This window comes from Castor canadensis, chromosome X, assembly GCF_047511655.1.
Source record: "Castor canadensis chromosome X, mCasCan1.hap1v2, whole genome shotgun sequence".
In the NCBI taxonomy this organism is placed as follows: Eukaryota; Metazoa; Chordata; class Mammalia; order Rodentia; family Castoridae; genus Castor; species Castor canadensis.
Window position 1 is genome coordinate 51,670,345 of NC_133405.1, and position 27,506 is coordinate 51,697,850.

The 27,506-nt window shown below is 36.6% G+C and overlaps 1 protein-coding gene and 1 pseudogene across 1 annotated transcript; both read left to right on the forward strand.

The window, feature by feature from the left end:
* The first annotated feature begins 4,830 nt into the window (after window positions 1-4,830).
* Window positions 4,831-5,859, forward strand: Tmsb15a (thymosin beta 15A). Its single transcript, XM_074063820.1, has 2 exons — window positions 4,831-4,930; window positions 5,822-5,859. Exons 1-2 carry the CDS (start codon window positions 4,831-4,833, stop codon window positions 5,857-5,859), a joined length of 138 nt encoding a protein of 45 aa, XP_073919921.1.
* A 12,823-nt stretch (window positions 5,860-18,682) lies between these two features.
* On the forward strand, window positions 18,683-19,606 carry LOC141419778 (ester hydrolase C11orf54 homolog; annotated as a pseudogene).
* The last annotated feature ends 7,900 nt before the right edge of the window (window positions 19,607-27,506 follow it).

The following is a 27,506-nucleotide window of genomic DNA, read 5'->3' on the forward strand; positions in this document are numbered from 1 at the left end:
TCTCCTTGCCCAGTCTTCTCCATCACACACAGGAATCCTTGAGATTCTTCATATTCCTGCTGTGCTTGAAGTAGTCACACAAGCTGCTCCTAGGAGACAAAGAGGACTGGCTGGTGGTAGTCCAGCCAGTATGTTTCCAAGAGCTCCTCTGTGCCTTCTGGGGAGCCCTCCCCTTGCCATCACCCTAGTGTGCACTACCACCTGCCCTTAACTGAAATGTCATCTGGATGCCTTTTCTCACCTCACTTTTGGAGAGGTTCAAGATCTTGACTTGGGGAACCTTTTCTACCATGTCAGGGCACATAGCTGGTATCGTTTGTTGTGCAAGTCCCAGGACAACAGCTTTTGGGGAAGAATAGTTAGCATGATTGCTACTATCTAGGACCTTGCAGACAAAACTCTCTCCTTTCTTTTGCATTTCGCTGATATCTCTCTCTTTTTCCCATTCTTTAACTCTTTGAAGAACATATGAAATGTCAAAGAAAATTCCTGTTTTTTCTTTGGTGGCTGATTAAGACAGGTGTTCAGAAGAATAAATGATAAGTGTGAATCTGCTGGAGTGAGAACCCAACCCATCTGTCTTTACAATATCATGGCTATGCCACTTTTCCTCTTATATCCTCAGCCCTTACATACACCCAACATTTCTATGTTTGTGTGTGTGTGTGTGTGTGTGTGTGTGTGTGTGTGTATGCACAGGTGCATACAGTAAGACAGATGTAGAAAATGCTGATATTGCTTAGTTAAGGGAATAATTATGATTGCTTTCTCCTCTATATTTTTATTTGTTTTATAAAGTTAAAATGTTTATTGAGCTTCAATTTCATGGTATCAATTGTACTTAAAAAATATTCCTCCACTTCAGTTTTACATAATTTACAGACCTATAAATTTGTAGAAACACTTCTAGGAATATAATATAAAGAAATTCTTGTTACCTGAATGTTATAATAAACTATTTGTTATAGTTGTTCAAGATGATCAAAGTATGCTTTATGCATGTATGAAAATGTCACAATGAAACCCATTATTGTGTTCAATTAATAATATATGCTAATAAAAATAAATAAATTAGAGGAAACTATCATAGGCTGGGAGTGTAGGTGCTGCTGTGTTAACTAGCCTACATGGTAATTTTATCCTGCTTTTTCCACTGCTGAGTTTTTAGTCTAAAAGAGTTGTAAGAATGTAGATTGTTTATAGAAGCTGGACTATTCATTATCTGTTCACAGCATGCTTTGGAGTTGAATCCTACATATAATTTCATAAGCTCTATTAGTATAAGAAAACATTTCCAAGCTGGTTCAATGATGTTATTTAGAAATAATCTTATATTATTTTTCCCTTGTTTTCTTGTTCACTATATCTTCCTTTGTTCAGAATTACTTGGTAAAGTGTGGTTAGCAGGAACTTCTAGCATTTTTAAAAAATGCATTTAAAAAAAATCCATTGAGAAAGATCAGTTTATACCAGATCCCTCAGCTATAAAGGCCTGGCTCTGGGCCCAGCTGTGCACCCACACGAAGAGAAAAATGACATAAAATATATAAAATGGAAAAATGTATTTATTTACAATTTTGGCTAAAACTGGGGAGAGAGCCATTCTCTGTCTGTCTCTGCCTTTCCCATAGCAGTATTATGATTTATAGAGGGAATGGAACCAAAGCCAGGAAATACGCATATGTAGATTTAGCTGTGTATCTCAGTGAGTTGAGCTGAGATACAAGTCATAATTCTGTCTTTTTGGGTTTTATTGCATCCACTTGATGCCAGGGGCCAGAGCTTCTGAGCAGGGGGTATCTAATCTTGGCATTACATTTCCTAGGGAGCTGAAACTGAAAAAGATAGTATTTAAAAGTCTTAATTTTGAGACAGCTCCATAATAAGTTGATGGATAAAAAAACTAAGATCCTTAAAATATTTGAAAAAATTTCATGGGCTTTTTCAGACATTGCTTGCACCACAGATTTGATAAGCAGTAAGTCTCTTCCTTTTAAGTAAGAGGAGAATGATCTCTAATATGACTTTGGGCTCTAAAATTTCTCTCTTCAGAGTGAAAAGGATTTTCTTAAGAGATCAAACTTTTTAATGATATGGACATTGAACCTTTAATCTGTCATTCAGAAATTCATTTCACAGTACCGATTTATGACATTAGTATTTATCAAAGCCCAAACCTAGACTTAGTCCATGAAGTAAAGCACCTTTAGAGAAGTATGCCTTTAGCAACTTTTACCTATGTTCTCAATATTGGTGAACAGAAAATGTGCCTCATTGATCAAATGTGCACTAACCCTCTTTACCCATCCTGCCATAATGAATGAAATACAATGTCCTGTGCATTTTAGTTGTGATTTTAATTAAAATTCTTATTTGTTCTCATCCTAAATTATCACTCTTAGCCCATCTTCAATTCTTTCCAGCACAGAATTCCTGTGTTGCTTTAGGTAACTCAATATACACAAAAAATTAACATTAAAATGGTAGCTAAAGTCAAGCTTTCATTGTGTTTTCAAAGAGGTTCAGCTGAGATGAAGAAACTCAGAAGCAAATCAAAATCATTAATCTGCCAGGTACTGTTCTAAGTGTTTTACATAAATTTATTTAATCCTCAAAATTACACTATGAAACAGATAGGATTAATATTCTCAGATTACAGTTTAAGAAAATTGAGGCACAGTATAGTGCTTCACTGATAGTGCAGTTTCTCCAAGGTATGAGATTTGAGGAGGGAGAAGATGGGTTGATCACTTTTTACTATATATGTGTATATGATAGCACATGCATTTCTTTCATAAAGTGGTGTGCTAAATTTAAGAAACCAGAAAGAAGTATAGATTTTCAAAGATCTTTCTGTCTTTTTACTTATAGTCATATAGCTGATGTTATATTTAAGTAGTGGCAAAGAGATAGACATAGTAGGCAATTAGGGAAGGTTGTCATAGTCTATGAAGAAAAGTTAAAAGTAGCAAAGAACTAAGCTTTGTGAACAGCTAAGACTAGATTCTGGTCATCAGGCAGAGCACACCTCTAGAGAGGAGACTTTGTATGACTCTGGCTTCAGGTAGATGGAGATCCAGGAAAGTTAGCTGTCAGATACAGAAAAGTCTAACACCAGGGAACTGTAGCCCAGTTACATGAAACCAAACCTGGGATGATTGGCAAGAAACAACAGGAAACTTGGTCATACGTGCCATGGTAATGGAATGAGAAGAAATACAGGAAAGTAAGATTGAGGCCAATTTTCTAAAATTGAAAGACAAAAGCACAATCAACTAGGCCAAGGTAGGGAGGACTAAAACAAAAGGTGGTCTGACTCTGAGCCTAAGCCTAAATTTGCACCACAGTTGCAGAACAAAGATGAACTGACTTGCAGTAGTGAAATTCTGTAGGAACAGAACAGCTGTTATATATACTCTTGCTTCAGCAATTATGATACTCTAACAATTATTAGCTGTTGTGTTGCAACTTCGGCTACTTAGGAGAAAAGGAAGATGCCATTACAATTTATCAACATAATGACTTTGCACCAACCCTTTCTAGACTGGCTTCTAATATGACACAAATTCCTTATTTTGTTCTTACTTGTGATTATTAGCAAAGACCAAATAGTGTAGTAAAAGTGAATAAATGAATAAGAAGGGAAGGTGTAGATTGAAAATGATGGACTTTGAAAGATAAGGAATATATATCAAATAAAAGACAAAAGACAGATAGATGGTGACCCCTGGCTCACTCACCCCATAAGACTGGGCGCCTGACAGTGATAGTAGCTATTTTAACATGGCACGAACTGCTCCTGACAAATAAGCCTAAGCGCCCCGCCCTGCCATCATTTATTTGTTAATCCAGGTTTCTCTGGCTTTGAGGTTGTTGGGGCAAAAGAGAGTCTTGGGGTAACCTTGAGGCACATTGGGACCTGTGACTGCTTGGGGGCCTCTCTGTTCTATTCTGGGCTTCAGACGTGTCTTACCCCATCAGAGTGAGGCCAGGCACGGCAGGAGTACTCTGTCTTCTGGTTTGTGGGGTCTCCTATTGTCTCTTCTGGACAAACCTAGAGTTTTCAAAGGGTGTCAAGCATTTCACCCTGATCACAGCCACGCATCTCTCAGCTCATCTTCTTGCCTCTCTCTTTGCAGAGAAAACAGGGTGAAGTAAGACTCAGCTCAATTTGCCTTACCACACTCTGCTGAAGTCCGGGTCTGATTCTAATTAGTGTTCTTTCTTACAGTATTAACTAACCAGTGCCACTAGAAGCTAGTAAGAGATGTGTAATTGGTTAGGACCCGATTAAACCCCTCCCTCTCTTAATGTAGCACCTTAATCTACTGTCTTTGGACATTTAAAGATGTCTTATACCACCCCTTTTGTGTGATGCTGCCCATCCCCCAAGAAAAATGCTGGGAAAAAGTAATTGGAATAGAAAGTGAAGATGCTCAAATAGTACTGTCTCCTGTTATAAAACCATTAACGAGTCGAATTCAGTGGGTTTTTTTTTTTTTGGTTGTCTGTCCCTATCTGATCATGTGCTTTCATCACCTCCATTTTACCTTTGCTGTGATTTTAAAAGTTAGACACATTGGCTGTGGATTTCTAAAGTGTCTTGGTTTCTAGTGCATCTTCATCTGTCATCACTCACTGCCTACCAGAAATGAGCTGGTGATGTGAAATTCAAAGTATTCTAATAAAATCATGAATGTTCTAAGATCTGATGCTGTTTTGTTGAAAATTAATGTGCATTGATATTAAATGAGAAAAATTTTTGTTTCCCCTTACCATTATGATAGTTTTACGGATAATTAAAAAATTTTTTTCAGACTTTTAGTTAAGATGAGTGATAAGCCAGACTTGTCAGAAGTAGAGAAATTTGACAGAACAAAATTGAAGAAAACTAATGCTGAGGAAAAAAATACTCTTCCTTGTAAGGAAAGTGAGTCAGAGGATTTCTACTGGAGACAAACAATGGTGAAAGCTTGTAGGTTCAGGAAATAAACTTATGTTCTGGTAAATTTTGCCGCAATGTAAGCAATAATTAGAGAACCATTCAATTGATGCAATTAATATCAAATAGTTGTCTTCTTACTTGGGTTTTATAAGTGTTTCTCATATGATAGGTCCTGGTAGTAATGCGAGAGTAAATTAGTTTCCTGTTGGAAAATTATTAAAGCCAATCTTGAAATATTGGACAGCACTAGAAAAATCTTAGCTTTGCCCACTTCATGCTTATTAGACTTTTTCTGCACCCAACAGTTTGAATTCATGATCCCATTCCTAAAGATCTATCCAAACTGTGATTTTAGCCTTCTCTACCTGGTGACAACGTAGAGAAGAACATGTTCAGAGCTTGGGTACAGTCAAGGGATCAGTTTCACTTTCCAAAATTACAGCCTTCTGGAGAAACTCCATGTGTATTTTCAAAAGCTGAGTGGAGCTTTTTTTCATGTCAACTTTATTTGAGAATTCCAAAGTTAGTCAAAATTGTCTGAAAAGCTATAACTTCCTAAGTGTATAAGGATAAATAAATCTGAAGAAAATGCTTCATTTGCTTCTCAGTCCCAGAATAGTGTGTGGAAAATGGCAATATTATAAATTTACCTCTCAAATAGAAAGAAGCACAGTTAATGTAGATTCTAAAGAATGTGAAGGTTGTTAACATGCATGCACACACACATGCAACCCCCTCACTGTGAGGTTAGTTGGTGCCTTGGCATTAAGCATGTTTGACAGCCTTTAGTGACTTAGCAAAGAGTGTTTTAAGAAAAAAACTGAACTTAATTTTAAGAAAATTCGTTCCTAATTTTTTTTATGTTTTTCTCCCTAGCTATCCAGCCGGAGAAAGAGTATATTCAGACATCTTAAAATGGACATCTTTTCCCAAGAGCAAGCTTCAATTTTGCCTGAGAGACTTGTTTTTAGGCTTTTTATTATAAACCTATGTGTTTGTAGACATTTGAGGCAGCTTCTGATGACTTCTCACCTATACTTCCTGCCTTAGTGGTCAGCAGTAACCAATGTTTCCTTAAATTCATCTTTAAACTTCCCTTTGTTGAGTAAATTCCAGATGGCAGATGCTGGCTGCCAATAATCTCCTCATTGATGACGTTCGTGTGTCATCCTTATGCCCCTTGCAGAGCAAGTCAGTTTAAACCTACAGTGAATGCCTCCATTGCTTCAGAATCTTTGTGAAGTTGCATGCTTTTGCAGCTTTCTCACAGTTTATTTTCATTTCTAATGTGGCAATAAAATAATAATTATAATCATTATCATAAAACTCCTGTGATGCATTCATGGTAGTCTTTTCAGAAATGAATATTTCACAAAGGTACCTTTTCAACCAAACAAATGGTTAAAGAAAAATTATTTTAGCAGATTATTCCTATGAGAAATATTCTCTTCTGTCCAATCACCTCACTAGGGCTCTACCCTGCTGGGTCTTGATCTGATAACATCCAGAAAATAATTGGGAAAATAAATTTGTTTAAACCACCTATGGCAGGTCAAGCTGACTGATACATAAGGGATACACATAAATGGATTTGTTTCCCATTTGGTTACAGTGGCTCTGTAACCAAATAGCGAGGGGGTGGGGGGAGAAGAAAAAAGGGGTTTGGGGATAAGGGAGGGGGTGGGGGGAAGGGGGAAGAAATTACCCAAACATTGTACGCACATATGAATAAAAGAAAAAAAAATGTATTGAAATTACCATTAAGGAAAGAGTTTATGATCCACCTGCTCTTTTATGAAGGAAGGAGATTTGGATTCTAATCATTGTTTCAGTATTATCTCAAGGATCACAAAAAACTAGACCTGAGCTGTCATGTGTGCAATATGATGGGTAGTGGATGAAAAAAGAAAGGGTGAAGGGGAGGGGCTGAATATGATCAAAGTACTTCAAGCACATATATGAAAATAAAATAATGAAATGTTCAAACGGGAAGGAAGAGATGAGAAAGAGTAATAGAGGGGATGAATTTGATCAAAGTACCTATGCATGTATGGGAATACCACAATGAAACCCCTTTGTACAATTAATATATGCTAATAAAGAGAGAAAAATAAATAAAAACCAGTTTTAAAAAAGAGTAAATTAGGTTCAGTTCACTGAGATACCCTAGTGCCAAGAAAAACTTTTACATAAGCAGTTCTCATCTAACAATATGCCCTTCAGTGTGGGAATTGTGCTCTGAAGAAGGTGGGACCTCAAGGCTTGAAAAAGAAGACAAAGCTATGTAATTTCCCTCTGCTTTCACTGTAAAGCAAGGAGAACGAAAGAAAAGAATGTTTGTATTCTCTGTCCAGTGTAGTATTAGTGATAATAATAATCCAGCCTTTTCATAATCTTCCCCATATGTATTCCTGCCTCCAATAACTAACTATTTACCAAATAATTGCTTGTCCTTAAACATCAGGGTCAATCCTTGTGAAAATAAATTGGAGCTCCCAAACCCATACAACCCATGATAGGTAAATTGTGTCCAATACACATTTTCCTTCAGATGACTTGCAGGACATATTTTATTATTTTTGACTTATTTCTTACCTCTAGCAAGGGATCATTGTAGTTTAGCACATCTTGAAGGAGCAAAAGAATGTTACAGTACAAGAACCTGCAAAGGCTAAATGCCCATCCCAAGATGTGTCTATCCTTTGAATCCATTTCAGACACCTCTGAAATGCAGAAACTGAAGGGCAGAAACTATTTTGCCCTTATCTCTGATTTTGTTGAAGAGAGAATATAAGCAATAATAGGAAGGACCAAGGGTTTTTGCTAGTTGAGATAAGGATAGCTATTCAGGGAGTTGATTTGCCTTGCTTTCCTGTACATGTGTGTTACCTTCTAAACTAATTCTTCTCAAACGAACCTTTTCTCTAGTTCCTGGTACCCTTCTCCTATAGGCCTCTGTCACTTTAAAGTATCTGCTTTAGTTTCTCTGCATTAAGGGCAACAAATGCTACCTAGTTTTTTAGGTGTCTTACCTATCCTCACCCCTCCCTTGTGTGCTCTCACTTTATCATTTGATCAAAGTCCAATCCCCTTGTGTTTGTCCTTGATCTAATGTCCCCATATGAGGGAGAACATACTATTTTTGGTCTTTTGGGCCAGGCTAACCTCACTCAGAATGTTCTCCAGTTCTATCCATTTACTTGTGAACGATAACTTTTCATTCATCTTCATGGCTGCATAAAATTCCATTGTGTATAAATACCACATTTTCTTAATCCATTCGTCAGTAGTGGGGCATCTTGGCTGTTTCCATAACTTGGTTATTGTGAATAGTGCTGCAATAAACATGGGTGTGCAAGTGCCTCTGGAGTAACCTGTGTCACAGTCTTTTGAGTATATCCCCAAGAGTGAGATTGCTGGATCATATGGTAGATCAACGTTTAGATTTTTAAGTAGCCTCCAGATTTTTTTCCAGAATGGTTGTACTAGTTTACATTCTCACTAGCAGCATAAAGGGCTTCCTTTTCTTCACATCCTTGCCAATACCTGCTGTTAGTGGTATTTCTAATGATGGCTATTCTAACAGGAGTGAGATGGAATCTTAGTGTGGTTTTAATTTGCATTTCCTTTATGGCTATAAAATGGTGAGCATTTTTTCATGTGTTTTTTGGCCATTTGAATTTTTCTTTTGAGAAGAAATTAATTTTGGTATAATTTAGTTTTTCGAGTTCCGTATATATTCTGGTTATCAGTCCTTTGTCTGATGTGTAGCTGGCAAATATTTTCTCCCACTCTGTGGGTGGTCTCTTCAGTTTAGAGACCATTTCTTTTGTTGAGCAGAAGCTTTTTAGTTTTATGAAGTCCCATTTATCTATGCTATCTCTTAGTTGCTGAGCTGCTGGTGTTCCATTGAGAAAGCCCTTGCCTATACCTATTAGTTCCGAAGTATTTCCTACTCTTTCCTGTACCAACTTTAGAGTTTGGGGTCTGAAATTAAGATCCTTGATCCATTTTGAGTTAATCTTGGTATAGGGTGATATACATGGATCTAGTTTCAGTTTTTTGCAGACTGCTAGCCAGTTTTCCCAGCAGTTTTTGTTGAAGAGGCTGCTATTTCTCCATTGTATATTTTTAGCTCCTTTGTCAAAGACAAGTTGGTTATAGTTGTGTGGCTTCATATCTGGGTCCTCTATTCTGTTCCATTGGTCTTCATGTCTGTTTTTGTGCCAGTACCATGCTGTTTTTATTGCTACTGCTTTGTATTATAGTTTGAAGTCAGGTATTGTGATACCTCCAGCATTGTTCTTTTGACTGAGTATTGCCTTGGCTATTCGTGGCCTCTTGTGTTTCCAAATAAATTTAATGGTTGATTTTTCAATCTCTTTGATGAATATCTTGGGATTTTGATGGGAATTGCATTAAACATGTAGATTGCTTTTGGGAGCATAGACATTTTTACTATGTTGATTCTATCAATCCATGAGCATGGGAGATCTCTCCACTTTCTATAGTCTTCCTCATTCTCTTTCTTCAGAATTTTATAGTTTTCCTTGTAGAGATCATTCACATATTTTGTTAGGTTTACACCTAGGTATTTGACTTTTTTTGAGGCTACTGTAAATGGAATTGTTTTCATATATTCTTCTCTGTTTGTTCATTATTAGTGTATAGAAATTCTAATGATTTTTCTATGTTGATTTTATATCCTGCTACCTTGCTATAGCTGCTGATGGTGTCTAGGAGCTTTTGAGTAGAGTTTTTTGGGTCTTTAAGGTATAGGATCGTATCATCTGCAAATAGGGATATTTTGACAGTTTCTTTACCTATTTGTATTCCTTTTATTCCTTCTTCTTACCTAATTGCTCTGGCTAGGAATTCCAGTACTATGGTGAATAAGAGTGGAGATAGTGGGCATCCTTGTCTCATTCCTGATTTTAGGGGGAATTCAGTTTTTCACCATTAAGTATAATGCTGGCTGTAGGTTTGTCCTATATAGCTTTTATAATGTTGAGATACTTTCCTTCTATTCCTAGTTTTCTTACAGCTTTTATCATAAAATGGTGTTGGATTTTATCAAAGGCTTTTTCTGCATTGATTGAGAAGATCAAGTGGTTTTTGTCTTTGCTTCTGTTAATGTGGTGTATTACGTTTATTGATTTTCATATGTTGAACCACCCCTGCATTCCTGGGATGAAGCCTACTTGGTCATGGTTAATGATCTTTTTGACATGTTGTTGAATTCGGTCTGCCATTATTTTATTGAGGATTTTTGCATCAATGTTCATTAAGGAGATTGGCCTATAGTTCTCCTTTTTGGAGGTATCTTTGCCTGGTTTGGGTAATGTGTAATACTGGCTTCATAAAATGTGTTAGGCAGTTTTCGTTCCCTTTCTATTTTGTGGAACAGTTTAAGGAGGGTTGGTCTGATAGAATTCAGGACAGAATCCATCAGGTCCTGGACTTTTCTTTTTGGGGAGACTCTTGATTGCTGCTTCATTTTCATTTTGTGTTATATGTCTATTCAGGTGATTAATGTCTCTTGGTTCAGTTTTGGATGATCATATGTATCTAGAAATCTGTCCATTTCTTCAAGATTTTCAAATTTATTTAAATATATGTTCTCAAAGTAGTCTCTGATGATTTCCTGGACTTCCATGGTGTTTGTTGTTATCTCCCCTTTTGCATTCCTGATTTTGCTGATTTGGGTTTTTTTCTCTCCTCATTTTAGTCAGGTTTGCCAGGGGTCTATCAATCCTGTTTATTTTTTCAAAGAGCCAACTTTTTGTTTCATTAATTCTTTGTATGGCTTTTTGGTTTCTATTTCATTGATTTCAGCTCTTATTTTTATTATTTCTCTCCTTCTATTTGTTTATGGATTTGCTTGTTCTTGTTTTTCTAGGAGTTTGAGATGTATCATTAGGTCACTGATTTGGGATCTTTCAGTCTTTTTAATATATGCACTCATGGCTATAAACTTTCCCCTCAGGACTGCCTTTGCTGTTCCCATAGGTTCCGGTAGATTGTGTTTTCATTTTCATTGACTTCCAGGAACCTTTTAATTTCCTCTTTTATTTCATCAATGATGCATTGTTCATTAACCAATGAGTTATTTAGTTTCCAGCTGTTTGCATGTTTTTTGTCTTTATTTTTGTTGTTGAGTCCTAATTTTATTGCATTGTGATCAGATAGAGTGCATGGTATAATTTCTATTTTCCTATATTTGCTGAGGCTTGCTTTGTGCCCTAGGATATGTTCTATTTTGGAGAAGGTTCTGTGGGCTGCTGAGATGAATGTATATTGTGTAGAATAAAAAAAAATAAATAAAATAAAGGTTTGATAAATCAAGAGAAAAAAAAGAAAATCAATTTGCATGGGGGCTTTAGAGAACATTATGTAGTTTCCGCCATTCTTATCAAGTCAAACTGGCTTTAAAAATCCACTAAAAGTTTAAAAAAAAAAAAGAAACAGATTAATCTAAGGAGCCTTAAAATGCTTGGAGTGTACCAGGTATTTTTACAGAGAAATCCAGAAGGATTTGGTTGGTTAAAGATGAATTAATCAGAAACCTATTCTGAAATCACAGAAGGTGTCCAATTTCTACTCAGCTGATCTGCTGATCTTATGCAAGCAGAGCCCAAGGGCCTGAAATGATGGAGGGTGAGTGCAATGACACTGGTGCTTCAGGTGTGGCTCTGCCAAGGATCAGTCAAGTGACCTAGCAATGAGTGTAAGTTAGGATATTTAAAATATATAAATAATACATATTTATGGTTTACTTTATAAATTTATTGCTTTTCCTTCCACACAGATTTGTCATGTATTTCTGGTTGGCTTGTATGTGTATCATAAAGTTCAGGCAATGTATGCTGTACAAAACAAAACCAGCCAAACAAAACCCCTCAGTGTAGAAATGTGTAATGAAGAGAAGTATATGTTCCTAAAAATATGACCATCTAAAGGTAACATGCCAAACTTAAGAGCATATGTGTCTGTATGAGATTTCTGTTGCTCACCTCCACTCAGTAGATGCTCATTGTAGATTAGGAATGGTGTTTCCTTGAGTTGTGCAGAAAACAGCTTACCATCTATGCAGCTGTTTCTGAACTTGGACTATTTTTTACCTGTGACATAAGTATAAAGTATGTACATATACCTTCATCACAATTGGAATCGGGTTACACTTAATATTCTACAATTACCATATATTTTGTTTTTTCTCCCACACAGACTTGTCATCATGGACTCTTAGTTTGTTCACATTTGCTTGCATATGTATGTATTCATAAAGTGTGCATAATGTAATGTATGCTTTATAATTCAAAACTAGCCAAACAGCAAAAACTCTCAGCATAGAAATGTATAATGAAGAAAAGTATGTTTTTAATAGTATAGAAGTTTGTAGATGTAAATACAGATATATCTCACCAGCTATATATTTGGCCTCTGTATAAATCAGTACACCTACTTCATCATTTAAGAGATATAAAACATTCCTTTTTATGATGTTTTAGGACAATTTAATTATTTTCGTACTTATGACTTGTGGATGATATCTAAATTTTTGCTATAGTAAATGGTTGTAACAGCAAAAAGCCATATGTTGCAATGTTTCCTTCTTTTATGCTCAAAGATTTCCACTAGAAAGTGGAGCTCATAAATTATTTGTACAAGTAAAATGTGCAAATAGAATACAAACAGAATAGAAATGATATTCTGAATATCTTTGTAAAACATTTGACAGTCACAATCACTGCCAACCTTCACCATACATATGTTTAAGACACAAAAAAAAAGAAGTTGGATGAAGTATTCTGTAGATATCAACTAGGTTCATTTGATCTATGGTATGTTTTACATCTAGGATTTCTTTATTGATTTTTTATTTGGATGATCTATCTATTGATGATAGTGGGGTGTTAAAGTCTCCCACAACCACTGTGTTGGAGTTAATATATGCTTTTATGTGTTTCAGGGTATGTTTGATGAAACTGGGTGTATTGACATTGGGTGCATATAGGTTGATAATTGTTATTTCCCTTTGGTCTATGTCCATTTTTTTAGTATGGAATATCCTTCTTTATCTCATTTGATCAATGTAGGTTTGAAGTATACTTTGTCAGAGATAAGTATTGCTACTCCTGCCTGTTTTGGGGGGCCATTGGCTTGGTAAATCTTCTTCCAGCCTTTCATCCTAAGCCTATGCTTATTTCTATTGATGAGATGGGTCTCCTGTAAGCAACAAATTGTTGGATCTTCCTTTTTAATCCAGTTAGTCAAGTGGTGCCTTTTGATGGGGGAATTAAGTCAGTTAACATTAAGTTTTAGTAGTGATAGATATGTGGTAATTCCTTACATTTAATTGTCTTAGTTGTTTGATGCTTTGATTGTGTGTAGCTCAATCGATATTACTCTCTACTTTCTTTCCTTGTCTTCTCCTGTGGTTTGGTACTGCCTGCCATTTCATGGTTAAGTGGATTTCACTTTCTGTGTGCAGAATCCCTTGAAGAATCTTTTGTAGTGGTGGCTTTGTGGTCTTATATTATTTTAGCTTCTGCTTATCATGTAAGACTTTTATTGCTCCATCTATTTTGAATGATAGTTTTGCTGGGTAGAGTATCCTAGGGTTGAAGTTATTTTCATTCAGTACATGGAAGACCTCACCCCAAGTTCTTCTTTCTTTTAATGTTTCCCTTGAGAAGTCTGCTGTGATTTTGATGGGTTTAGCTTTGTATGTTATTTGTTTTTTTTCTCTTTCAGCTTCAATATTCTTTCTCTAGTCTCTGTACTTGTTGTTTTAATGAAAATATGTCATGTGGTAGTTCTATTTTGGCCAGGTTTGTTTGGTGTTCTGGAGGCTTCCTGTACCTGTATGGGCAGAGTTTTCTCTAGATTTGGGAAATTTTCTGTTATTATTTTGTTGAATATATTATGCATTCCTTTTGCTTGCACTGCTTCTCCTTCTTCAATGCCCATGACTCTCAGGTTTGTTCTTTTGATGGAGTCAGTAAGTTCTTGCATTTTCTTTTCACAGGTCTTGAGTTGTTTAACTAATAGTTCTTTGGTTTTTCCTTTAAATACTATTTCATCTTCGAGCTCTGAAGTTCTGTCTTCTGCTTTTTCTAGTCTGCTGGATTGGCCTTCCATTTTGTTTTGCATTTCTGGTTCATTCTTTTTTCTGAGGTTTTCCATATCCTGAGTCACTTCCTCTTTAATATTTTCTATTTTCATCCTGAGATCATTTATTCCTTTATTTATTATGTTCTTTGTTCCACTTTGGTGTTTATACAGTGCTTCTAAGGTTTCGTTTATGTGTTCTTGTGCTTTCTCAAATTCTCTATTTTTGTTGTCTTGGAATTTCTTGAGTGTCTCCTGTACATTTTGGTTGACCATATCCAGTATCATCTCTATAAAATTCTCATTGATTACTTGCAAGATTTCTTCTTTCAGGTTGTTCTTGTGGGCTTCATTGGGTTCTTTGGTGTAGTTTATCTTCATTTTGTTGGAGTCTGGATCTGGGTATCTGTTTTCTTCATTTCCCTCTGGTTCCTGTACAAATTTATTATTGGGAGCAAAGTGGTTTCCCTCTTTTTTCCATCTTCCCATCATTGTCCTTGCTATTGTTATTGTCCATGTACTGTGTGTAATTCAGTATTGTCTAGCTTGCATTAATAACAATGGTGATATGTAGAGTGGAAGGTTGAGAGGAGAGGGAAGGCAATGATGGTAAAGAAAAAGGGAAAAACAAAACAAAACAAAACAAACAACAAAAAAAAGAGCCAAAGAAATAAACAGGGAGAGATAGTGTACTAATCAATGGTAAGCTAAACTGCCATCAGAGAGACAGAGAGAGGATAAAAAAAATTCCCAAGTTCAAATGCAATAAACTTTTAATCTTAATAATTTTGATGTTTGTCCTTCAGCCTCCCATCCTGGTGTTGGTGCCTGTGAAGTAGTTCTGTCATTGTCTCATCAAGGGGAAAAAACAAAAACAAAACAAACAAACAAACAAAAAATATCCCAAGTTCAAATGCAATACAATTCCAGTTAGTCCTTCAGCATGGCTCCAGTCCTAGTTCTGTCATTATCTCATCAAAGGAAGAGGAAAAAAAAAAAAAAGAGTCTGGAGACAGCTTTGCGAATGTCTATCTGAGGCTGTGGCTCACCTGCCACCTATTGTCAGCCAGCTGCTGTTGCAGGCTTTATTTATTGTAGATCTCAGGAATGAGCTTTACACTCACCTAGCCCCACAGGCTTTGTTTATTTCGAGTTCTCCTGGGTGTGACAGCCACTGTTACAAGCCTTAACCTCTCCAAGCACACTGGGGGAGGTGGCACCACTCCTGCCTTCTCCAGCCGGCTTGTTTATTTACAGTTCAAATGGGGAGTGCTTCTCCCCCACTCTCCAGAGCTCAGGGGGCCCTGCCCTCTTTGCTACATGTCTTTTTTTTTTCAACTGCTTGTTTATTATTCAGTTTGTTTTTTTTCTCTTTTTTCCCTGAGTGGGGGTCAGTCTGTCCAGGGGGCTATGCCAATTTGTCCCAGGGTTGTCTTTAGGAGTGCCACATGCTGCTTAGCTCACCTGGTGGTCTGCTTCTCCCAAGCAGGTTAGTAGTTGGTGTCTGGCAGCATGGTAGCCCTCCTGTTTTCTCCATTTAACTTGGAGTGGGGATGCTATGCTGGGGGTGTGGAGGTGTCAGAGTTTTGCCTCTTCTTGGTGGTTTTTCTTGTAAGGCATATCTCCAACATCTTTCCAAGATTTTACCTTAGGAAGCATGCTTTCTGCTTCCTCCCTTTAGACACCATCTTGGAATCCTCACTAAGATACTTCTTATTTTCTTCAATCCATTTTGGATAAGGCCTCTGACTGCCATTATCAAAGGCTCTTGCCTGTTACTTTTGAAGAGGTCTAAATAACTGTGCATCTACTGCAGTCTGGGGAGCTGGTCAAACATACTGAGACTGAGAACACAAAGTCCACCTAAAAGAATACTAGCTGCAAGTGAGCTGGCTTCAGGAGGATCTGAACATCAGAACCCAAAAGCTCTTTTCAGAGCCACCTGGGGTTTTCATAATAAAAACTGTACCTTGGAAAACCAAGTGTGGTGGCACATGCCTGTAATGTCAACACTCATGAGGCTGAGGTAGGGGGATTGAGAGTTCAAGGCAAGCCTGGGCTACATAACAGCACCCTTTTTCAAAATCAATCAATCAATCAATCAGAACTGTACCCTAGTATATTTTTATCTACTTCAGTTTTTTGACTTGTGGTAATCTGCTTATTTAAAAACTTTTATTCTTACATTGAATTAATATTGAAATATATTCAAAATCAAATAACAGGTTTTGCTCTATCATTGGATCAATAAACTACAATTTGCTGATTGGTCAGTTCTGTTACTTTTCTAGGTCAGCTTTTTTAGGAATCTGTGAAGTGTAAACTATTCCCATAATAAATTTATGTACCTTTTCCACAATAGTCTCCATAAGGGTATTTTCATCAAATTGTTACAGATTTAGTACAGAAGTAGGTATAAGAATCCCATAAACTTCCACAGGACAAATATTAAAAAGATTTTCAAATACATGGAAAATAGTGCTCACCTCACTATTTTCTAGGGAATAGATTTTTCATATGAATTTTAAATTTATATTTACATTGCATAATGTATATTTCATTGTAATTTTAAATGAATTAACAAAAATGAAAGTTTTAACTTTAATAATACAGTAAATATCATGGATATAATCCACATAAAGGCTTCTTGCATTTTAAGAACTGTGATGCCACAATGCCAAATAATAAAGTAAATCTCCCTTTTGGAGTCTGAAGAGGCAGCCCTGATCTCTTGATGGTGTCAGAGGTAATTTTTCTCTTGTCTTGCCTATGTATCAACAACTGGTGGAAAGGTTAGATTAAAAAGAATTAACCTAGAAGGTAACACCCACGCACAGGAAATCAATGTGAGTCAATGCCCTGTATAGCTATCCTTATCTCAACCAGCAAAACCCCTTGTTCCTTCCTATTATTGCTTATACTCTCTCTACAACAAAATTAGAGATAAGGGCAAAATAGTTTCTGCTGGGTATTGAGGGGGGGAGCGGGAGGGGGTGGAGTGGGTGGTAAGGGAGGGGGTGGAGTGGGTGGTAAGGGAGGGGGTGGGGGCAGGGGGGAGAAATAAACCAAGCCTTGTATGCACATATGAATAATAAAAGAAAAATGAAAAAAAAAAAAAAAAACCAACTGGTGGGCACTTGTGGGAGGGGAGAGGGTGAATGAAGGAGATAAAAGTGAGGGAATATGGTTAATGGACTTCATATACATACACTAAATAGAACTAAATGGAACAATGAAATCATTTGCAATTGCTTTCAGTAGAGTGGGGAGGGGGCTGAGGGAAAATGGTAGGGAGTGAGCTAAGCAGTGTACAATGTAAGCCTATTTTGAATTGTCACAATGAATCCCCCCATACAATGACTACATGCTAATAAAAATGAAGGAAAAAAAGAACAAATTACTGAAGCACACAACAAGATGGTTGAATCTTAAACTGTTTTATGTAATGCACACAAAAGCTTATAGTCTATATGATTTAATTCATATGAACTTCTGGAAGAGGCAAAACTAAAAAGAGCGATTTGATGAATAATGGCAAGGGTTTAGTTGGGGGGATAATTGATTGCAAAAAGGTGTGAAGGAAATTTTTAGAGTGATGGAACTCTTCAGTATCTTGAATTGGTTGTTGGGGGCATGACTATATATATATGTCAAAACTCACTGAACTGTACACTTTAAAAAGGTAAATTTTACTGAATGTAAACTATGACTCCATAACCCTGACTTTGAAAAAACTGTACAGGTAACTATAATATAATGAAAATAAAACAGACTTAGATTTCAGACATAAAAAAACAAGTAGATGGATTTATAAATGCAGTGTACCATATATTAGTATGCCAGGTATCCATAGAAATGAATTAACTGTTAACATATTAAACAATGTGGTGGATCTCAAGAGAATGAGACTGAGTGAAAGATAACAGCCAAAATAAGCACATACTATATGATTCGATTTATAAAGAATTGTACAAAGTAAAAATGGGACCAGAATTCCAACTTTGGAACGAGGTGGCATAGATTCACTTTTCCCTGCTCATACTCTCTAAATAACATTCAATAACTTGACAGTAATTGGTCAATGACTCTAAAAGCTAGATAAAATAGGGCAGGCTGGCTAGGATACTTTAGATTAGAAAAAATATAGTATGGTTAGTTTCCTGGGTTTTGTGTTTATCTCTTATATAACCCAGACTGGGTCCAGAAGTGTTCTGAAATTAAGAACAACCAAGAAGTTTAGACAAAAATGCCCAAAAAAGTATAACAGAGACCTAGTGAGGACCTCCAACTCTACAACCAGGGCCCCTGTGAGTGATCTGACTAAAGAGAGCACTATCAAGGATTGAGAAGGAACATCAGAGTATCAGAAAAAGGCAGACCATATTACAAGGACTCAGGAAACTAAACTGCCATTAGAAATAAAGCCCACAAAAGTAGGTCAGAACCTACACCATAAACTGAGCACAGAAGAGGAGAAGTTGGTTGAGGAAATGAGTGCAGCATTAGTGCTGTGGGCTTCCCCAGCCAATCCAGCAGTGGCTGTTCTTGCTTAGTGTACTATGAACTCTTGTGATAATTACCCAACAATAGATTTATTTGCACAACCTTACACCTAAAAGACAAATGGCTTGTACTGAGTTTTCTTTTCACATGCCAAGTCTAGAGGACATTGCTGAATTTATGCAGAAGAGGCTAAAAGATAACTTTGATGACACCCATGTCTCTGTAGTTGATTGCCCTGATTTGACTAAGGAATAATTTACCTTTCCTATAAAAGGCATCTGTGGGAAAGCTAGAATTACTGAAGTAGGAGGTGGGCCTTACTTAATGCCTCTTGTAAACATCAAAAAAAAGTTTATGATATGAATAAGATTGCAAAGAAATCAAGTTACCTGAAGCTTTTATTCCTGGAGCAGGAGCAGGCCTTTTTCAGATTCTTGGGTTCAATTCTGAGTTTACGCCAGATGTACAAACAGAAAGTGTACATGACTGTCCTGTGAATGGAAGTTACTTTGTATTAACCTTGCAGATGGAAAGTACTTACTAGAGAAATATAGCAAGAAATATCATGATTTTGGATGTCATTACTGGATAGTCTTTTTACCACCAAGGGCCAACTTTGCAAGATCATTGAGGTAAAAGCTAAAAAGGAAAACTGGACACAACTTTATAACTTGTATGAGACAGATTCTGGAAGAACATTATGGAAACAAGCCTGTAGGAATGGGAGGCACTTTCATAGTTCAGAAGGAAAAAGTAAAGGCTCACATTATGCCTGCAGAATTTTCTGCCTGTCTATTGAACTCTGATGAACAGGTGAATAAATGAGATGAAAGCTCCTTTGGTGTGTGTACCAGGTTTTGTCTCCCAGACCCAGGGTTTGATTTGCGACTAGAATGCACTCACTTTTTTAATCATTATGGTGAAGGTAGACCTTACCATTATGACACTACAGATACAGTGAAATACCTTGGGTACTTTGCATCTGCACAGTTTCTCTATTGAATTGATCAACCAAAAGAGACCCATTCATTTTGGAGAGAATAAATTGGCTGATGATTATTTAGAAAGAGAAACAATTAAGTTTAACTAACTAGCTCATTATTTGATATTAATATAAAGTTATTTCACTACTTAAATCTTATTTTATTGGCATTTAAGATGAACCTTGGGTACATTGATATTGTAGGTTATTTCACAGTCTCTCAAAAAGAAATTATTGGGAACAAAGATATGCAATTGAGATGTTCATTTTTATGTATTCACATACATTTATTGAACCAACTTCACTTTTTATTCTACAATATCAGTTTACTTTATAAACATGTTTATACCTTAAATATAAATACAAACAGGAATAATGCAATTATTCCTATTATCTAATAATACCTTATATTTGAGTAACATTATTAAAAATTTCAAATTAGTCTCACAATTGCTAAGTGGATTATTTCCAGGTTTTAGAAAAATCAGAATTTATACATGTTGACGGTTGTTGAGTCTTTGTATTGAATTTTAAAATTCCATTCTAGAAATCAGCAGAGTTTTTTCATGGAACAAGTAAGCAGGGGACTGCCTTAACCTTTTTGGTAGAGTTAAACCATACCCAGAAGTTTGCAATTTGCCTTTCACAAATATTAACAAAAAGTTGGTTAGCCATGATTCCTTCCTTGTTTCGATTGCCAGTCAGAAGCAGTTTGTACCTTATTGTTTATTTGCAAAAGAGAACAAAAAAGAAACAGTATTCAAATACAACATTGATATGAGCACATTTTATTCTCAAGTGAGATGATTGCTGAACCACTGTCTATCGTGAAATAGAAAATGACACTCTGGGGCTGAAGGTGCAGCTCAAATGGTAGAGCACCTGCCTCACAAGTGTGAATTTCAAACCCCGGTCCTGCCCTTCCCCAAAAGTAAAAGAAAATGTTCTTGTGTAATAATCATTAGCCAAAAGTAAATCATCCAATCTTGCAATATCAACAAGGTTAGCTATAACATGTCTTGTGAGTATAAATTCCCAAGAGTTGTTTTTAAATAAGCTCTATTTTGAAACAAAAAATAAAAATTTTATATATCTTAAGAAACTGAACAAGGAAATGCCTACTAAAGTAGAATTTTAAAATAGGATTAAGGGTCTCTCCTAAAATAATAAAATTTCCATAATACAATAAAATTACTCATCACACCAAGAACCAAGAAAATCACAATTTGAGTGAGATTTGGCAACTAATTGATGCCAACACTGAGATGAATTAGATGTTGGAATTATCTGATAAGGATATTAAAGCAGCTATCATTAAAATATTTCCAAACAGTGTATGCACATATGAATAAATGAATAAAGAAAAAATTATCTTAAAGAATAAATATTCCAACAATTAATCACAAATTCTTTTCAAACAAATGAAAATACAGAAAATATTAGCAAAGAAGCAAGTTATAAAAAAAAGAACCAAGAGTAAATTACGGAAATAAAATAGCCATAACAACAACAAAAAAACATTACTGGAATCAATACTACAGTGGAGATGACAGAGCACAGACTCAGGTAACTTTGAGACTTAGTAACAGAATTTACAAAATCTGAATAACACAGAGAAAATAACTTGAAAGGTGAACAGACTTGGATATCTGTGGGACAGTAACAGAAAATCTATTAGCAGAACTCCAGAAAATAAGAAAGAGTGAGGGACTGAAGAATATTCAAAGTAAGAATGACTTAAACCTTCCTAAATTTGATGAAATATAGAAACTTACAGATTCAGGAAGATGAGTGAACTCCAAAGAGGATAAACTCAAACAAAGTCATATGAAGATATATTATAAACTTCTAAAAACTAAAGAAAAAATCTTAAAAACAGCCAGAGGAAAGCAATGCATTATGTATAAAGGAACATAATTCACGTGAGAAGAAATTTCTGAAACCAGAATGAAGTGTTGCAACATTTTCTTAGGTGCTGAAAGAAAAGATTGTCAGTAACTAATTCTGTAACTGTCCTTCAGGAATGAAGGACAAATAAAGATATCTTCAAATGGAGCAAGAGTAAGGAAATTTGTTGCTAGTAGATATATATTCAATGAATGGCTAAAGGAAATACTTCGACAAAAAGAAAATGTTAAATGAAGATTTGGACTTTTGCAAAGGAAAGAAAACAGCTGAGTGAGTAAAAATTAAAGTGGACATTACTGATTCTTTCCACCTTGGGTTTCCTTAACTACTGGTTCTAGCTAAAGCACAGTTATACTGTCTAATGTGGTACTCAATGTAAGCAGAGGGAATAATTAAGACATATTTAGTATGGTAAAGGGACCCAATGGTCCCTTTGGACCTTACCATTACTTACCATTGGAAGTAAGATTTCTATATATTTGAAGTGGTGAGACACTAATATAATGGCTGAGATAACTTTCATGTATACCTATGCTAATACCTATAGAAATCACAAGAAAACTATCTAAAATGATATAGTTTAAAATGTTGCAATTTTATCAAAGGGGAACTCTAAAAATGTTCATGAAAAAAAGAGACAGATACAAAACATATACTAAAATGATAGGCTTAAGCTCTAAAATACTGTCTTAATCTGCTTTGTGAATAAATGAGATGAAAGCTCCTTTGGTTTGTGTACCAGGTTTTGTCTTCCAGACCCAGGGTTTGATTTGCGACTAGAATGCACTCACTTTTTTAATCATTATGGTGAAGGTAGACCTTACCATTATGACACTACAGATACAGTGAAATACCTTGGGTACTTTGCCTGGAGTCTGGGAAGTCTAAAATCAAGGTTCTGGCATCTGATGTGGAGCTTCTTGCTGTATCCTCACATGGCAGAAGGCAAAGGATAAGAGAGAGCAACATTAATCCAGTCATAAGGGTGGCACCTCTGTAACTTAATACTTCCCCTTTATGGCCCACCTTCCTAACAGTGTTTCACTGGAAATTAAATTTCCAATACACAAATTTTGTAGACATATTCAGGCCATGTCACATACCAGTAATTATTTTAAATGTAAATTGTTTGAATACTCACAAAAATGGAAAAGAAAAAAAGAGATTGCAACAGTGGATAAAAAACACTTTTCAACTATATGCTATCGGTGTCACATAAATATAGCATAGGGAAGTTGAATGTGAAAGGATATAAAAAGGTATTCAATGAAAACAGCAATTCAAGGATCAATAAGAGAATAGTTTTCAGGAGCTCAACTGAGCTCAAGAGAGCTGAATTACCAGGTGTCAGAGTAGCTGATTAAGGATAAGCCAAAATGAATGTAACAGTTAAGCCAAGGATTCCTTCTGTGATAGCATAAGCAACAGTCTAAACTCAAGATAATGCCAGTGCCCCCATTTCATTTTTCCCCATGGAATCGCACCACAGATTGAAGGTCAGATGGATTAACACAGACACTGGGGTGCTTTTACTGTTATGGGAGCTCTGAACAAACACCTTTTGCAGTTTTCCTTGGGGGCTGGGAGGAAGGGTAGGGGGAAGGACTGAGAGTAGAAAAGTATCGACTACTGAACCAAAGTGCCTTCCATGTTCTCCCTCTCATAAGGTCTTGGTAGAGGTGCATATTAGTTTCTTGTGCTGGCCATAACAGAGTAAAATTGGTGGTTTAAACAATACAAATTTATTTTCTCACAGTTCTAAAATCAAGTGTTATCAGGGTTGTTTCTTAGAACAGTGAGGTGCAACCCTTCCCCAGAAATACTTTCCCTTCGAAGGCTGAAGGGGGCGTGATCACACCCTCTGACAGCTGTCATGCCCCTCTTCCTCACCCTGCTGCTATGCCACCAGTAGGGTGATGGGGAAGATAGTGATGGCACTGGCATTTCCCTGTGGCAACCATCCACTAGGCTGTTGTTCACTTCTGCATCCAAGAAGGGGGTCACAGCTTAGTTAACAGCTGTAATGCCCCTCTCCTACACCCACCAGCTTGCTCTGGTGAGGCCACCACTTCCCTGAGGAGCAGTGAGAAGACTGTGCTTGACAGGGTAGGACCAGGGTGCTACTACAGTTAACCCTGAGGTCCCTGAACCCAGTTGGGCCCACTTGTTCCTAGAAACACACCTCTTCCTAGAAAACCGATGTTTAAGAATGGTTAACACAAACTCTTCATTTGTTACAAAATTTAAATGGGTTCATATAACTTTTCATCTCTTGCTGTTTAATAGCTATTTGAATCTTTCTTCTTTTTAAGTCTTCAGGAGAGGGGTCATAAAGATGGAAAACCCCATGAACGTTTTCCCACGACACTGTGTCAATAGCTATAAAAGGAGGGTGTGTAAGGGACAGACAGTGCAATCGAATGTATGGCACAAATGAGAAGTACCATTTTGGAGAATTGCTGCATTATAGCATTAGAATTCTTGCTTAAGATGTACAGTTCTGTCTGGAGTTATATTGTTCCCTCCAGTAACTTAAACTTCTCCTTAGTTGTTCACCAAAATATTAAATCATTCCTGTGGCTTGAGAATGTTATAAGGCATTGTATACCTCATAATTGAGCCTGCTTATATGTAGCCTGGGCTAAAAATCTGGGATCATAGTAGATTTAATGTGCTTACGAAAACTGAACAAAAGCCAGATGTGGTATCGTAGGATGTGGATAATTTGTCTTGAGTCAGTGGAATGCACAGGGATGGCTAAAACAAAATTGGAGAAAGTGTCAAACTGTAGTCCGGATCTAGTAAAACCCTCTGGATGGAATGAGAGACCCAATGTGACCTACTTCCCAAGAACATTCTGGCTGGTTGGTTCATGGAATCTGTTGCAGGACAGTGCTTGTAGCCATGACCAGGGTCTGGTATGTAGGACACCCTTTTCATGCTGTTTTCACAATGATTAGCAGTGACAGTCTGTACAGGTAGGTCCAGTGTAGGATGGTGTCTGAATTCCTATGGCCTATCCTCTTCTGGATCCAGAAGGCCATCAGTTGAATATCTGCTTATTTTGGGGCAGACACTTTAGCCTCTCTATTTAGTTAATAAGCATTGTCTAATTCTTGCTAATAGTTACTTTCATCAACATAGGGGCTTTTTTAGCCACATGAGTAACAAATAGCTTACCAGAGTAAGAATTGATTTTTACTCAAATGTCTTATCCCCATGGGGGGTTGTTTTATATGTGGGCCCAAATCTGAGAGTAAAATTAGCAAGAGACATATCATTGGTCAGGATCAAAGACTTGGAAGTGGTAGAAACAGGGGATCTCAATAAGCACCTCAAAAGAATCACGTTAGTATAAGGAGAAAAGGCAAATCTCTATTTTAAGGGAATGGTTCTTGGTGGTTTATTAAAATCTTAAAGGGACTAGGTCTGCCAGATCTGGCTCCTTGAGTAGAAACTTAGTCCTTTTTTGTACAAAAACCTTCCTTATTTCATAAGTCAGCAGTGGTGCTTCTGGTATGTGTTGAGGAAGAAAGGGTCAGGGTGGAAGTAAGGACAGACTGTGTCTCCATGGGCAGTGTATAGTGGAGATAGTTCTGGACCATAAATGAGGACACCCAGTGTATGCACACTCCCCCGTGCCTGGGATTGTTTTACATATGTAAGTTCAGTACAGATAATTATGCATACAGAGAGAAAAATTAAAACATTAATGTAGACTTTTAAGAATATCTAACTCCACTTTTATTTTATAGGTAAGGAAATAGAGACAAATTTGACTTGTTGAAAGTTTTGTGGTTACCCATTGAGTTAAAGTCTTAGTGTATGGAATTTGGGGTCATTGAGCGAGGTAAAGGGAATAGCACTTGTATTACTAATAAGAACCATCCTTGAACAAAGTCTATTGTGGTTGCCTGCTGAGCCCTTGTGTTACAATACCTGGCTGTCAGTTTATTGGTGGGTGTCCCATCCACCTCCTTTTTTCTAAAGTAGTAAGTACTACTTTATTATTAGAATGGTTCAGGGATCAGCATCAATCACAGTTCTGTAGGTATAACCTAACATGAATAAGCATGTTTTTACTTCCAAATATGTCTCAAATATCAAATACTTTTAAATCATTGGAAACTATTTGAAAATAATCTATCACCTGACAACTCAATCAGGCTCCCTTTTAATTTTAATGTAATCAAATAATTGGAGAGTATCTATATTACATTTTCACTCATATAATTCACTTTCTCAGTGTCTAGAGTTCTAGACACTAAAAAGAGTTCACCAAGATTTATCAAATAACAATTAATTAAGCCCATTATTCTTTTTCTTATCCAGACATGCCATGTTGAACAAATATCATTAGGAAGAATTGGAAAATTTAGGGATGATAGGCACATACCACCATGCCCAGGTTTTTTACCTTAAGAACCCCCATTTGAACCAGACCCACAGACAGCATTAGTAAAGCACTTGCCCAAACTTTCCAGGAGAGGGCTCTTGGATAGCATTTTTAATGTCATGGTCATTTTTTTTTGCTATTTTGACAGTAGCTACTTTTTGCCATAGCCAGGGATTTGTTAGATAAGATTTGGATTGTGTCATGCAATGAATGATCTGACTTCATGAAAAGGTGTAATCGTAATCTGCAACCATAAGAGTGATATGAATGAACCAGGAAATCTGAGTCTGGTTAACAAGTCCATCATCACTGCTCATACTCGTAAGTCAAGAGTTGAACAATGTGGCTCACAGGGCCACTATAGCCATGTGAGTGGGGTTCAGATATGTTTTTCTGTGACAAGGAACTCATCACAGGCAGGTTAAACCTGTTGGAGTTTACAGCAGAGGAAGGAAGGGTTTGGGGTATTCATAAAATTTATCCTCTCATTCATGTTCCCCACCTTAGGCAAGGTGGGGTGGGTTGCTGATAGGATGAGTTTATTCCAATTTCTCTCTGTCTTGCTTCAGGCTTGCTTATCTTCAGTTATGTTATGACTCAGGAAGAACACCCTCAACAAGTACATCCCTTTAATATTGAACTTCCTGACCTCTTGAACTGTGAACCAAATAAATTATTTGACAGGGGTGGTGCCAAAAACATGCCGTAAGGGAAGAATAGTCTCTTCAATAAATGTTATGGGAGAACTAGATATCCACAAGCAATGAAACTAGACTCTTATCGTTCATCATATTAAAAAACCAAGTCAGAGACCAAGTGCAGTGGCTCATCTCTCTAATCCCAGTTACTCAGGAGGCAGACAAGGGGATGATCACAGTGTGAGGCCAGCCTACGCAAAATGTTAGTGAGACCCCCCTTCTCAACCAGTAAGCCTGGGTAAAAATGAAAGATTCCATCTAAAAAATAACCTAAAGAGCAAAAAGGGCTGGAAGTGTGGCCCAGGTGGTAGAATGCTTGCCTAACAAGCCCAAGGCCCTGAGTTCAAACCCCAGTACCACCTCCACCAAAAAAAAAAAAAAAACCTCAAGATAGATTAATGACATAAACAAAAGACACAAAACTATGATGCTACTAGGCAAAGACTTAGGAAAATGCCTCAGGACATTGGAATGGGTGAAGATTTTTTTGGTAATTTTTTTGTGGTACTAGGTTTGAACTCAGAGTCTTGCACTTGATTGGCAGGTGCTCTACCCTTTGAGCCATGCTCCCAGACCAGGGCAGATTTTTTTGAATAAGATCACAAAAACGTAGGAAACAAAAACAAAAATATACAAATTGGATTACATTTTTAGTTTATAATGTACTTTTTAGTCTAAAAGCAAAGGAAACAATAAACAGAGTAAACAGACAATACACAGAATTGGAGAAAATATTTTAAACTATTCATCTGATAAGGGATTAATATAAGGAACTGAAACAAAAAATAGCAAAATAAAAACTCCACAATGACCCATTTAGAAAGCAGACTATGTATCTAAGTAGGCATTTATTTTTTTCTTTTTGAATTAGCATACATTGATAGTACAGGGAAGTTTCATTGTGATAAATCTACAGATGCATAAAGTATACTTTGAATAAGTCCACCCCCTCTATTATAT